The sequence below is a fragment of the Macaca nemestrina genome, chromosome 1 (genome assembly GCF_043159975.1).
Source record: "Macaca nemestrina isolate mMacNem1 chromosome 1, mMacNem.hap1, whole genome shotgun sequence".
NCBI classification, from domain to species: Eukaryota; Metazoa; Chordata; class Mammalia; order Primates; family Cercopithecidae; genus Macaca; species Macaca nemestrina.
This window is the reverse complement of record NC_092125.1, coordinates 27,363,446-27,377,084: the sequence shown is the minus strand read 5'-3', so window position 1 is coordinate 27,377,084 and position 13,639 is coordinate 27,363,446. Positions and strand designations below refer to the sequence as shown.

General features: G+C 36.4%; 1 protein-coding gene across 1 annotated transcript in view; it reads left to right on the top strand.

Moving 5' to 3' along the window:
* Positions 1 to 8,048, top strand: part of LOC105493030 (coagulation factor V) — a 72,386-nt gene extending 64,338 nt beyond the window's left edge. Inside the window, exons 22-25 of the mRNA XM_011760460.2 lie at positions 1,618 to 1,762; positions 3,713 to 3,864; positions 6,641 to 6,823; positions 7,757 to 8,048. Of these exons, the coding sequence (XP_011758762.2) occupies positions 1,618 to 1,762; positions 3,713 to 3,864; positions 6,641 to 6,823; positions 7,757 to 7,903 (627 nt within the window). The 3' untranslated portion in view covers positions 7,904 to 8,048. The remainder of the gene's footprint in view (positions 1 to 1,617; positions 1,763 to 3,712; positions 3,865 to 6,640; positions 6,824 to 7,756) is intronic.
* The last annotated feature ends 5,591 nt before the right edge of the window (positions 8,049 to 13,639 follow it).

The following is a 13,639-nucleotide window of genomic DNA, read 5'->3' as shown; positions in this document are numbered from 1 at the left end:
CATTCTAGGAGAAAATGTCTGCAGTTGGTATTAATTCTTTAAATATTTGGTAGGAATCAGCAGTGAAACCATCTGGGCCTGCAGATTTCTTTTTGGGCAGTTTTTAAGTTATGAATTCTATGTTCTAAATAGTTACAGGGCTATTCAAATTATCTATGTCATATTAGGTGAATTGAAATACTTTGTATATTTCAATTAATTGGTCAATTCCCTCTGTGTTGTTAAGTTTATGTGTGTAGAGTTGTTTGTATATTCCCTTATCCTTTTTCATGTTTGTAGTGATTTTGCCTGTTTCATCTCTGATATTGTCAACTGCATCTCCTTTCTTTTTTTTTTTTTTTTTGTGAATCTTGCTAGAGATTTGTCGATTTAAAAAAAATCTTCTTGGCCAGGTGCAGTGGCTCACGCCTGTAATCCCAGCACTTTGGGAGGCTGAGGCAGGCAGATCACGAGGTCAAGCGATCAAGATCATTCTGACCAACATGGTGAAACCCTCTACTAAAAACATTTTAAAACATTAGGCATGGTGTCACACAACTGTAATCCCAGCTACTTGGGAGGCTGAAGCAGAAGTATTGCTTGAATCTGGGAGGCAGAGGTTGCAGTGAGCCAAGATCTCACCACTGCACTCCAGCCTGGTGGCAGAGTGAGACTCTGTCTCAAAAAAAAAAAAATCTTCTCAGCCCTGTTTTGTTGATTTTTCTCTATTGTTTTTCTGTTTTCAATATTACCAATACCTGCTCCAATCTTCTGTTTTAAAAAGTTGGCTTTTTCCGACATTGCTCTGTCAGGAAAAGGGATAGGGCACAGCCTGGTTACTGCCAAGTGGGGGTCAAAGTCCAGTTTCCCCACTCCACTGCCACCTAAGAAGGGATTGTTCCTTGGTGACTGGGTGGGAACAGGAGTTCCCCATTTGGCTTCCGCTGATACTCAGGGGCAGGAGCTTTATTAGGGGCTGGAGATGAATGCCCTAAATCCTTACATGGTCTTTTCTGACACAACCCCAGTAAGAGTGTTGGGGTGCCTCTTTAGCCTCATGAGCATGGAAGTCTAGGCTTCCCATTCAGCCTTTGCTGTTGTGGGTTGGGGAGGGGCCTCAGGTTTTTCTGTGGTGTTTGGCTAAAGGAGAGAAGTCAGTATCCACAAGTTTTCTATTATATCTTGCTAGGCTTCCCTTTACTGGTACTTTGGTTAGAGAAAGCAGATTTTATTTGGGCTTTTTCAGTCTGTACTCATTGGTGTTTCTAGGTTCCTGGTTTCTTCATCTCTAAGTCTGGGATGTATGAGGTAAAAAGAAAATTCAGGACACTCACCATCATTTTGTTCCTTCCAAGAACCCTAGTCAGTCTGTCTTCTGAGGTCTTTTCCCCTTCTTAGGTTTCTCTTAGCTATAATGTCCAAAGTTTTTAGTTGTACTTACCAGGAGTAATAGGGCAAAGTACATATATACAATATTCCTGGAAGTGGAATTATCCCCATGTATATTTTATAACCAAATGGATTTAGTTCAGGCCCCATGAAAATGTAGTATTACAATATTAAATTAGATCAAAATTTTATTATAAAGTCACTTTATAGATCACTGTTACATAACTAAACTTTCCTCTTTTCTTCTAGTATTTTAATGGCAATTCAGATGCCTCTACAATAAAAGAGAATCAGTTTGACCCACCTATTGTGGCTAGATATATTAGGATCTCTCCAACCCGAGCCTATAACAGACCTACCCTTCGACTGGAGTTGCAAGGTTGTGAGGTAAATGGTAAGGTACAAAGATGCATTATTTTCTCACTGTCACACAAAGAATCAAGATTTGGGAGGTATAGGAGATTGAGTAAAATTTTCAGTTCTCTTCAGTGATTTAGGCTCCTAGGAAAACCTTTATGAAACAGAGATTCTACTCAGGTAAACTCTAGGTGTGATCTAGACCAAGAATGGTTCTGCCAATCAGAGGGCCAACAGTATCTCTCTGAAGAAAGTGCCTGGATTATATAGACACATCACAACTCTCCAAGGAAGGGCTCTAATTTGGAATTATCTCCATCAGCCCATTTTCAATAAGACCTACCTGAGATTCAAACCAGGCCTGACTCTTCCAAAGTCCTCCAGGTCACTCAGACTTCAAAGTCATGACAGCATCTGGCAACATCACTGCCATATATGTGGTGTTCAGTGAGTGTTTTTGAAATCTGAATCGGCTTCCCAACTTCCTGAAACCACGATTCGTCTTTATATTTTCTTTAATACCCTATGTAGGTACTCAAGTCTTTTCTATGTTAGCTGCTATTTCTTAGGGGCTATAATGTGACCTGTGGTATAAATAAATCCAGGTAATCATAAATAGTCATATTAAAATTCTGCTATATGTAACAAGGATGTTTAAGAGTCTTAACTGTTCTTCTTGGATTCTTCAAGCAGTGCTTTCCAATATTTTTTACTTCAAACCACACAAAGAAAATAATATCTGCCTGGCATTCTGAGGTAAAAGAATGAAGTAATAATTCCAAGGCTTGACTGATCCAGGCCCCACTTGGCTGTTCAAGGGCTGGAGGTGGGAAGAGGGATAAATAAATCGGCACACTAGAAACCTGCTGTGGCACACCTGTCAGGAGTTGCAGTACTTCCCTTTGGGTGGAGAGAAGAAGCCATGATTTACACTAGAGAAAGTAGCTGAACCCTGGAATCAGTTTTTTATTGAAGCAGATAATGGCACAGTATACCCTTGGATGGATAAGGGTATTTTGCCAATGTCCAGATAGCAGTAGTCTATAACATCTCCCAAATAAAACACAAATCTTGTATCAGCAGGACCACCCCTTGAAACAGTTCCATAAGTCATTGTTTTTTTTCTTTCCATATGGTATAAATAGATTTGTTCAGATCCTAATAAACTACCCTAAAATGTGACATTCAACTCAGCTGATTTATTTAAAATATCTATTTTTTATACAAGAAGCATTATTTTCTTCTTATTCATTTTCTTGATACTTAGGTAATTATTAGCAGTGAGTATTATTTTTAGGGCTCTTTTTTTTTTTCATGGAGTAAGTAAGGCATCACTTCAAGAAAATTTCTGCATGATTTACCAACAAGAACAAGGTATCACAGAGATGATGGGCAGTCAGCCAGGTTCACTCACTAGCTGTGTTTCTTACAGTCACAGGTCTGCCTTGTTGCCTATGATATTCAAATTACACCTTGGAAAAATTCCAAAGAGTACATAACTTGAATTACCCTCTAAGGGTTGAAACAGAAAATATTAAATAGTGACTGAGGGTCCATTGTATCTTCTTTGTAGCTTTTGTTAAAAGAAACAGAGTGTTTTTATATATAGATAGTTTAGGATTATTGTCACCTCAAAGCAAAGACCAAAGTTTCCATGCTCTCAGAAGGAGGAAATGAGTTTAAATGTTTAGAACATGGTATTTGGTATCAGATTGAGCTTAATTCAGTTTCTGATTCTTCTGGCTGTGTTACCTTAGACAAATTACTGTGTTTTGCTGTACTAAAATGGAGATATTTATGAGCATTAAATAATACATGTAAATCCTGAGAACAGTATTTGGCACTTGGATTCAATGAATCTTCATTTTTGTGATTATTGTTTTTGTCATTCATTGGTAGTAATATTATTTGTTATCTCCTCTGTAGTGCAAAATGCCATGCAGGGAATATTGGTGTATAATTAATCACATTACTTTTCTTTTGATAGGGTGTTCCACACCACTGGGTATGGAAAATGGAAAGATAGGAAACAAGCAAATCACAGCTTCTTCGTTTAAAAAATCTTGGTGGGGAGATTACTGGGAACCCTTCCGTGCCCGTCTGAATGCCCAGGGACGTGTGAATGCCTGGCAAGCCAAGGTGAAGTATACTGTATGCATGGTGTTCTCTTAGCACTCCAGAAGAATGCAAAGGCCCTCACTACCACGAACATGAGGATATTGGAAGCAGGAGTATTTTAATCTGTTTCTGCAGATTAAAATCCTAGGTCCAAGAGTCTAGGATGTCTGTGGACTTGATAGCTTCGACTATAACTCTGGCTCAGAGAGAAGTCATTTATCATCTCTGTGGGTTTTGGTCTAGTCTTGATTTAAACCAATAATAAGCAAATTTATTTTGCTGCAAAGGGATAGATAGTAAATATTTTAGTCTTTGTGGGCCATACATTCTCTGCCATAACTACTCAACTCTGCCATTGTAGCAGGAAAGTAGCCATAAACAACATGTAAATGAATGAGCTGGCTGTGTTCTAATAAAACTTTGTTTACAAAAAAACAGGCAGTAGGCCAAATTTGGCCCATGGATCATAGTTTGCCAGCTCCTCATTTAGACAGCTTACATTAGTGATAAACAAATGATTTATATTTGCAACATCATCTCTTATTTTCTCTTTACAATTTAGCAATATGTTTTCATTGTCTTAAATGAAATGTCATTTAAACTTTTTTATTCTCTTCCCCACCCTCCTTATTTTAAGAGCTTTGTGATATTTATTGAGACAACTAGAAGCATAGTAAAATGTTGCAAAACCAGAGTTATAAAATTAGTGATCTAAGTTAAACAAACACCTTCCAGAGAGTTATACTACCCCTGATATTAGCCCACTGAATAATTCAGGTGATTTAATTTGGGGGTAACTCTTAGTAGTTGACTCATTTTTATTAATTCTTTAAATGACCTGAGATATCAGAATGGCATGGATAACTTGATGATCCCTTCAGCCGACTAAATCCAAATTCCCTACTTTCTACCCTCATATCTCCCTCCCTTAAGATACCTACACTCCAATTTCTTGACTTTCTATAGAATTCCAGGACCTATCCTTAAATTAGGCCACCAGAAAGGAAAAAAGAATTGTGGTGCTAGTGGGGTAAATAGAAAAGATTGGATTCCACACAGTGTTGGGAACTGATATCTGTGTCTTGAAACTCATTCTGGAATCACGGAATCACAGAATGTTACAATAGCAAGGAGCAAAGCATCTGGTCTAGATTTTTCCTTTTAAGTCTAAACACACAGGAGATTAAATAATTTTAGCTTAGTTTGGTAGCAGAATCAGGACTAGAATCCCATTCTCCCAGTAAACAGGCCATGCGCCTTCCACCATTTGTAGCAGCCCAAATACCTCGTTTTGCAATTTTGTAGAGGGCAAAGCTGATACCCAGAGAAGTTAAAATAATAAAAATAGTGTTATATTACATTATATTTATATAATTTACATAGCAATATAAATAATAAAGAGATGTTATCCAGTTCTTTTTCAGATGACTCTTTAGACTTGTTCATGGTTTAACCTCGTCACCCCATACTTCATTTTACAATCTTTTAAAAACATTTGCACTCTCTATAATTTGCTCTTAGTCTTTGTAATATAACAAAGGCCTCAAAGATAAAAATGCTAATTTTTAATGCTGTTATTTCAAAGTTAGAATTCGGGATCAGAAATACGTGTTTTACTTAACCCCCTTCCACTCACGTGAAATGTCTTTATATGGTCTCTTTGGAGAGGTTGAAAATCAAAGCTGGACATACGCAGGGATGCACACAGATGCTGTTCTCTCCATAGCTAAAATGTCTCTACCTCTTTTATGCCTGTGAAAACTTCCAGCTGGTTATACTGTCTATCACTGGTACAACCTTGATTTGAAGACACACTAAAATATCACCCAGATGTCGCTAGAGGATGTTATAGACTTAAAAGTTTTCTCATATAATCATTCTAATTCAGTTAATTTGATTTTAAAATACATATAGCATGTGCATTTTTGTATATACACATACACATATATATACACATACACTTAAGTATGTGTGGGTGATGTTGAAGAAACATATCAATATTATTTCCTTTATAATTGAATGAGGCTATGGTAGATGACAAATCTCCCAAAGGTAAAAATTTATCTCAGATTACTCTAAAACTCAGTTTAGACCTTTTGATCTTTCTCCAAACGCATATCACCAACCATGTGATTAGGCATTTTGTTAGGCCGGAGACAGGACAATAACTGTACTGTGTATCAAGCTCTACTTATTGTTTTATCAGGTCTCTCAAATATTACATTTATTTGAAATATCAGAAGAAATTGAACTGTTTCTGCTATTTGACATTAACAGGGGAAAAGAGAAGTTGGGTTTTGTAAAATAGGTGAAATAGAGAGAGGATGCTATCCAATTATTTCCCAGATAACCCTGTAGCAATATTACCAGAGTATTTGAATAAATTTGCTTAAGAAAATAATATTTACAGATAACTTAGAAATTTAATAATTTTTCCAAATAAAACTCATGTATTCATTCATTTATTCAACAACTGTTTATTGAACACCAACTGGGTATCTTAACATTGTGGTGAGTAACAGGAAACAAAATTAAATAAGCCTCTACCCTCAAGCAGTAAGGAATACTAAGAAGGAAACAATTATAGTACAATATGTGAAATACTTCAATAGAAATTTATACACATATTGTGGCAACAAAGAAGAAAGAGGGAAAGCTTCTAGGAGACAGTGAATCCTAAGGGATAAGATAGAACAAAATCCTTTTGAGCTCTGTGCTTTTTTGCATATCTTGGTCTAAAAAAAAAAGCAAAGGTTTTAACATCTTCCTTATTTATGTGTTTTTGTCATTTTCATAGGCAAACAACAACAAGCAGTGGCTAGAAATTGATCTACTCAAGATCAAGAAGATAACAGCAATTACAACACAGGGCTGCAAGTCTCTGTCCTCTGAAATGTATGTAAAGAGCTATACCATCCACTACAGTGACCAGGGAGTGGAATGGAAACCGTACAGGCTGAAATCCTCCATGGTGGACAAGGTAGAGTGGCATCTGACATGTACCACCTCTTTAAGTCTTCTGAATCTTAGTTCTTCAGGTGCCTGTTGTCAGACAAACTCCTGGTTGTCTGTTTTGGTTTGTTTTATTTCTCACTACACCAGGTTGCCCCCATAGGAGGATAAATATCATTGTCATAAAAAAATAGAGATTTCATTTCTGGTATATGTAAACCTTGGAGAACTTGCTGATGATGGAGGAGGAGAAATTATACAATTTAGTTGAGGTTATAAGGTACATGCCAACAAGGATAAATAAATTAAAATGCCTGGTCAAATTTTAAATGTTGGCAATAGTTAACCATTTATTGGTGGCCACTTCCTGGCACTTACTATGCACTTACTTTTACATACATTTTTAAATCTTTGCAATGATTTCTGTGAGGTGAAATTTTATTATCCTTACTCTGCCGATGAGGAAATGAAGAATCAGAGAATAAGTAACTTGTTCAGTCATACAGCTAATACAAAGGGGCTGAAGGCAGAAATGGTTTTGCAGCTGCTCCACAGCACCATGTGAGACTTGTTGATTTTTCCCCAATTTAACTCAGATCACTGGTGAGATGAAATCTATGTGGCATGTGATTTCATAACTGATGGAGGATCATCTCTGTGATAGTGTTCTATGTGTTCTTTGATATGCTCATTTTGAGCTAATAGGATAAAAAATTATCTGGGTTGGGCGTGATGGCTCATGCCTGCAATGCCAACACTTTGGAAGGCTGAGGAGAGAGGATTACTTGAGCCCAGGAGTTCAAGGCTGCAGTGAGCCATGATTGTGTGAGCCATGATTGTGCCACTGGACTCAAGCCTGCGCAACAGAATAAGACCTTGTCTAAAAAAAACCAAACTTATCTGTAAGATTTTTGTTTCCATTTATGCTGTCATTAAAGATTTTCTCTTATTTTGCTTTCAGATTTTTGAAGGAAATACTAATACCAAAGGACATGTGAAGAACTTTTTCAACCCCCCAATCATTTCCAGGTTTATCCGTGTCATTCCTAAAACATGGAATCAAAGTATTGCACTTCGCCTGGAACTCTTTGGCTGTGATGTTTACTAGAACTGAATATTCAAAAACCCCTGGAAGAGGGTCTTTAAGACCTCAAACCATTTAGAATGGGCAATGTATTTACACTGTGTTAAATGTTAACAGTTTTCCACTATTTCTCTTTTTTTCTATTAGTGAATAAAATTTTATACAAGAAGGTTTTATAATGTGTCTCCTTGCTACCAGTAAGATAATGGCTATTAGTTCTGCATTAATTTGAATACAGATAGGAAAATATCAAGAACCAACAAGAAAAGGGCTTATCTTTCTTAGTTATTAAAAATGCTATGAAGTAATATTTATATGTTTAAAATGCTTCATTATAACTCTTTTAAATCCTATACACATTAATAAAACAGATATTACTTTAAATAATAATTGATAGACCTGGATAACTTTCATTTCTACATTTTTCTTTAACTATGATTTAACAGCAAAGGAAACAAAGACATGATTTTTTAATGGTTTTTCTTGACAGTGAAGAGAAAAACAATATTATCAAATGAAATAGGCACTTAAAATATCCTGTCTTTCCTATATAACAATGCTTTTTTCTGACTTTCCATGAGGAAAGAAATAGCCAAGCATGTTTCCAGTAGCCCCATTGAAATTGTGAATCTGTCCTATACTCCCTAGGGACTGCACCCATTGATATTCAAGGTTGGTGGTCATTATATATGGAGCAGAACTAAAATAACCATGGTAGAACTGAATGTGTAATGTTGGCTTTATTCTAGCTGGTACGACATGGTACACAGTTTCAAAACATAAGTTCACCTACGGGAAAGCTCAGACCTGTAAAACAGAGCATGGGAACTGCTGGTCTAAACGCAGTTGTTCCTGCTGGAACAGACCTCTGGTCAAACTGGCAAGCAGTTAACATTTTCTTTCAGGGCCCTCCTCTCTATGGCCTCAACTTCCTCCTCTCTCTTCCAGCAACTTCCCCTTTCATCATTCCTTTCCCTGGGGACTTGGCATTCAGTGATCCTGTAGATATTGCACAACTGGGGAACCTTTAGACATCCTTAAAGTCACATGAGATAGACAGTCATTGATGAGGCTGTCTGAAATAAAACACCCCAAAACTTAGTGTTAAAACAGCAACCAAAAAAAATTTATGTGAGATTATGGATATGTTACTTAGCTTGATTTAGTCATCCCATAACGTGTACGTATATCAAAATGTTATGTATACCATAAACATATACAATTTTATCAATGGAATTCATAACAATCTCTCAGACCACAGTGCAATCAAATTAGAATTTAGGATTAAGAAACTCACTCAAAACCACACAACTACATAGAAACTGAAAAACCTGCTCCTGAATGACTTCTGGGTAAATAATGAAATTAAGGCAGAAATAAATAAGTTCTGTAAAACCAATGAGAACAAAGAGACAATGTACCAGAATCTCTGGGACACAGGGCTTCACTTTTGCTGCATTCTATTTATTGTGAACATGAATTATAGGCCAGTCTAGATTCAGCGTAGAAGGGAACTGCATAAGGACCACATACCAGGAGGCATAATTCACTGGGAGCATCTTTAGAAACTACCAATTGCCTGTTGCACATACCAGTGGGGTAAGCCCTATGAATATATATGAGAGTTTCAAACATCCACAAAACATTGGCTTTCTAATACTTGTATTCCCACTATTCCTTTCTTTTCATGATTCATGTCATTGTCTAATCAATATTGCTAAGATTTCCATTCTGTTAAGAGGAAAATAGAATGTTGGAAGGTAGGGGAAACATTTCTTTGTTGTCTACAGGGCCAGCCTCATGGATGTGTGTGATCTGTTCGGTTGCAAAGGGTTTCATGCTCAGAAGGACCACATGCTTAATTAATGCTTTGCAGTTACCCTCTTGAAATTCTTTATTTTTTAAGAAGGAATTCAACATTTCCATTTTGCAATGAGCCCCACAAATTACACAGCTAGTCCTGGGCTTCTCTACTGTGAAATTGGGCAGGATCTCTCTTTATCTAGAATTTACCAAGGTATAATAGGGACAAGAAAATCATATGAAATAATGGGGGGTAGGCAAGAGATGAGAATGGAGCATGAGATCCAACTTCGTTATCCTCTACTTGAGAAAAATAAGGCCCCAAAGATTAAGCAAGTTACCCAAGGATATTGCTTGTTGGTGTCAGAACTGAAACCAGAAACCAAATGATCATACCCCTAGCCTTTTAGTCTGGTTTCTCTTCCATAAAATGAAAATTATAAAGTTTCTAATCCATTGCTCAGACAGATAGACATGAATATTAATTGATCTGGAAAATACTTGTTTGAGGATCAATAATATCTTTGCTTGGGGCTATTATCTGATGCTGTGTAGAAACATTAAAACCCCTCTTATTTTGAAACGAAAAAGAATTTTCACTTTTTATTTCTCTCTCCAAAGTCACTTAGATGAAATTACAACTTTGGCTACATAGTACACCTTCAGTGACATAATCCACTGTTTGTTATAACTGGGTGCTATGGAAAGAAGTTAAATGACTCATGGTAGAATCATGACTTAAGAGAAACCAGCAAATAAAATTCTAAACATTATTAGTCATTCTAATTGCAAGTTGGAAAAGAACAGTTGTGAATGTATCAAAAATATGAAGGGACTAGAAGAAACATGAAATTATTTCTCCAGAATTCTTTCAAGTTATTAAAATAAATAACAAAGTTCACGCCATTTTTATAATCATTTTGAATAAACATCATATTTTGAGTTCAGGGCCATTTTGGCAAACCTAGGGAAAAGCTCTTACCAAATAGCTTGGATGTTCCCAAGAGCTATGAATATTTCACCATTTACTTCTCTGGACAGACCAGGAAGGAACAATTCACTAGGCAGTGAACCTTGGTTTTACAAAATACTGGTATATGCCCTAATGCAGTGGGCCTAACACATAGTTAAAAATATCTGATAGTTCCATGTTAGCATTTTTCTTATTTTTTTTCCCTAATGGAGAAGTATTTTATGGAAAATTCTCCCAAGTTCATATATTCTCATAGCCTAGAGATAGGGAAAACTGTGGACAAAGACAAAATGATCATGCGTGGAATGATATTTACACAGTCAATGCCCAGATAATGAAGTTTTTCATATCCAAGTACTTAAATTGTTGGGAGAGACTACAGAGCTTTTAGATTTTATTATCTCTGACTTGTATGTAATGTCCCCACCAAAACATATACATGTATTTTGTATTTGGTATAAGTAAAGAAAACTTGATATTAATCTCTCTACATGTACCATCATTTCAATTTTTAAAAAAGTATTAAGCTCATTCTATCTACACAACAAACCACTATGACAGGCATTGTAGGGGAGAGTATATAAAGGAAATAAAAGACACTTCTCTGGCTTATTCAAATACATCATCTAGTTGCATAGAGAAGACAAACATAAGAAGTAAATAGAGACTATGAGCCTATTAAGCCTAACAGATTACACCCTGAGTAGTAAAGAAAAAGACAATTAGATGAGTAGCCTTAATGGGATGGAATCAGACTGTGAAAACTTTTGGAGATGATTTAACCTGGATGATTTGATATTAGATGTGTATGAAGACAACCTGTGCAGAATTCCAAAGAAGAGAGGACTGGGATAAGGATCAGTAAAAACCAGGATGAATAAGAGCTTTATGCTCAAATTCAGGACCCGGTTAAGCTTTCTCTGACATACCTACTCATTTTCCCTACCCTCTCTATACAGCCTAATAATGACTTATCCACCTCCCTCCATCTTCTGTACCATGCCCATAAATCCAGTGTATGTGCAAGGTCAAAAGAAATAAGAGTTACCTGGGTAGAACTGATGACCTGAGGGTGGGGAAAGAGACAAAAAAAGATACAATATATATCCCTAATCTCCAAATTGTGAATTACAGATGGTAGTGACCAGATTAAAAGTGAGTCACCTTTGGAAATGCTATTGAAGACGCCCATGAGGAACAGGATTCTGACTTGCTTAGGGTGATAGGAGAATGACACTGGAGGGGAGAGAAGATGGGTAAAAGTCTGTTGTATATGAGAAATTGACTAATGGAGAGATGAGACGATCATTGAGGATGTTTGGACAATTACAAGAGTTTAAAGTTCTTATGCAATGGTTTTATTTTTACCAGTGGTCCACATCTAAACCACCTCCAATTCGTCTGTACTTTCATGTTTTACACTTAGAAGAAGCTTCTCAATGTCTTAGGAATGATGTGCAGTTAATATCACACCCCACCTGCTTTTTATTGCCAGGAAATTTGGTAACGGCTTTACCATTTTAGTTATCTCCACCTTGTATTGAAGTTCCTTCCTGCTGATTACAAAGGCTTTCTGAAAGTCTGGAATGTGGCAACCTTGTTTACAGATATGACAAGTAAAAATGTTTAAAAAGCTTTTCTTTTATGAATAGTCTGGGAGAAATAGTGACAAAGTCTATAATTCTATGATTAGAATAGTATTGGCATATAGTAAGCATTGTATCAGTATTTATTAGCATTATAATGAAAATATGATATGTTATGAATATAATGGTATTAATTACTAATATTAATTTCTACTATTCTTTAACATTTTTTAATACTGCTCATTACTTTTATAGAAATTGTGGTAAAATACACATAAAAGTTACCCTTTAAGTGTACAATTCAGCAGCATTAAGTACAGTCTCATTGTTGTGCAGCCATCACCACCATCTACTTCTCATTACGTCTTTTTTTTATTTTTTTTGAGACGGACTCTCGGTCTATTGCCCAGGCTGGAATGCAGTGGTGCGATCTCAGCTCACTGCAAGCTCTGGCTCCCAGGTTGATGCCATTCACCTGCCACAGCCTCCTGAGTAGCTGGGACTACAGGTGCCCGCCACTACGCCTGGCTAATTTTTTTTTTTTTTTTTTTTTTGTATTTTTAGTAGAGACGGGGTTTCACTGTGTTAGCCAGAATGTTCTCAATCTCCTGACCTCGTGAACCACCCGCCTCAGCTTCCCAAAGTGCTGGGATTACAGGTGTGAGCCACCACGCCCAGCCTGCTCATTACTTTTTATTGCAGCTCTGTTTTCTACCCATACTTGATGCTCTTCCCAGTAGATGGCATGTCTGGTTCAACCGTACTTAGCCAGAGTTCTGAAGACATTCACATAGAGGTCAAGCTTTAATTATTCAGGCTAAACAAAAAATTGAACAGCTTGCATGGACTTTTTCAGTGGGTTTAACTGACCTAATTATGTTTTTCTCAGGGGTCGGGACTATTCACATTAGTTTACATCCTGAACCCACAGGCCTAGTATAGGATTCAGAAATTATCAAACTATCCACAGGCAGACTGGAAGATTTAAATAAAATCAAGTAAAAATTTTCTTTACAAAAAAAAAAAAAATCAATTAGTTGCCAGTGAAGGAGTTTAAATGGGAGACGTAAATAAATTGTGCTGGAAAATAAACTAGAAAGAACAGTCAGCAGGCTAGGTTATAGGAGACATTGTGAAAACTGTACTTTTCTGCAATATACAAAGTAGGTCACTAAAAATTATTGGCTGGTGATGATAGTGTGGTTTGATATTTGCCAGCATTGTGAAGAATCTTCTCTGCACTCCTAGCAGCTATAATTTTACATAAAAAGTTATCATATTTCTTCAGGTGTCAAAATAATTGTGAAACACAATGTTCTTAGCAGAAAATAAAACCCAAATGACTAAATACAACATATTTTTATATATGTATGAATGAATATATTTCTCTTTCATCTT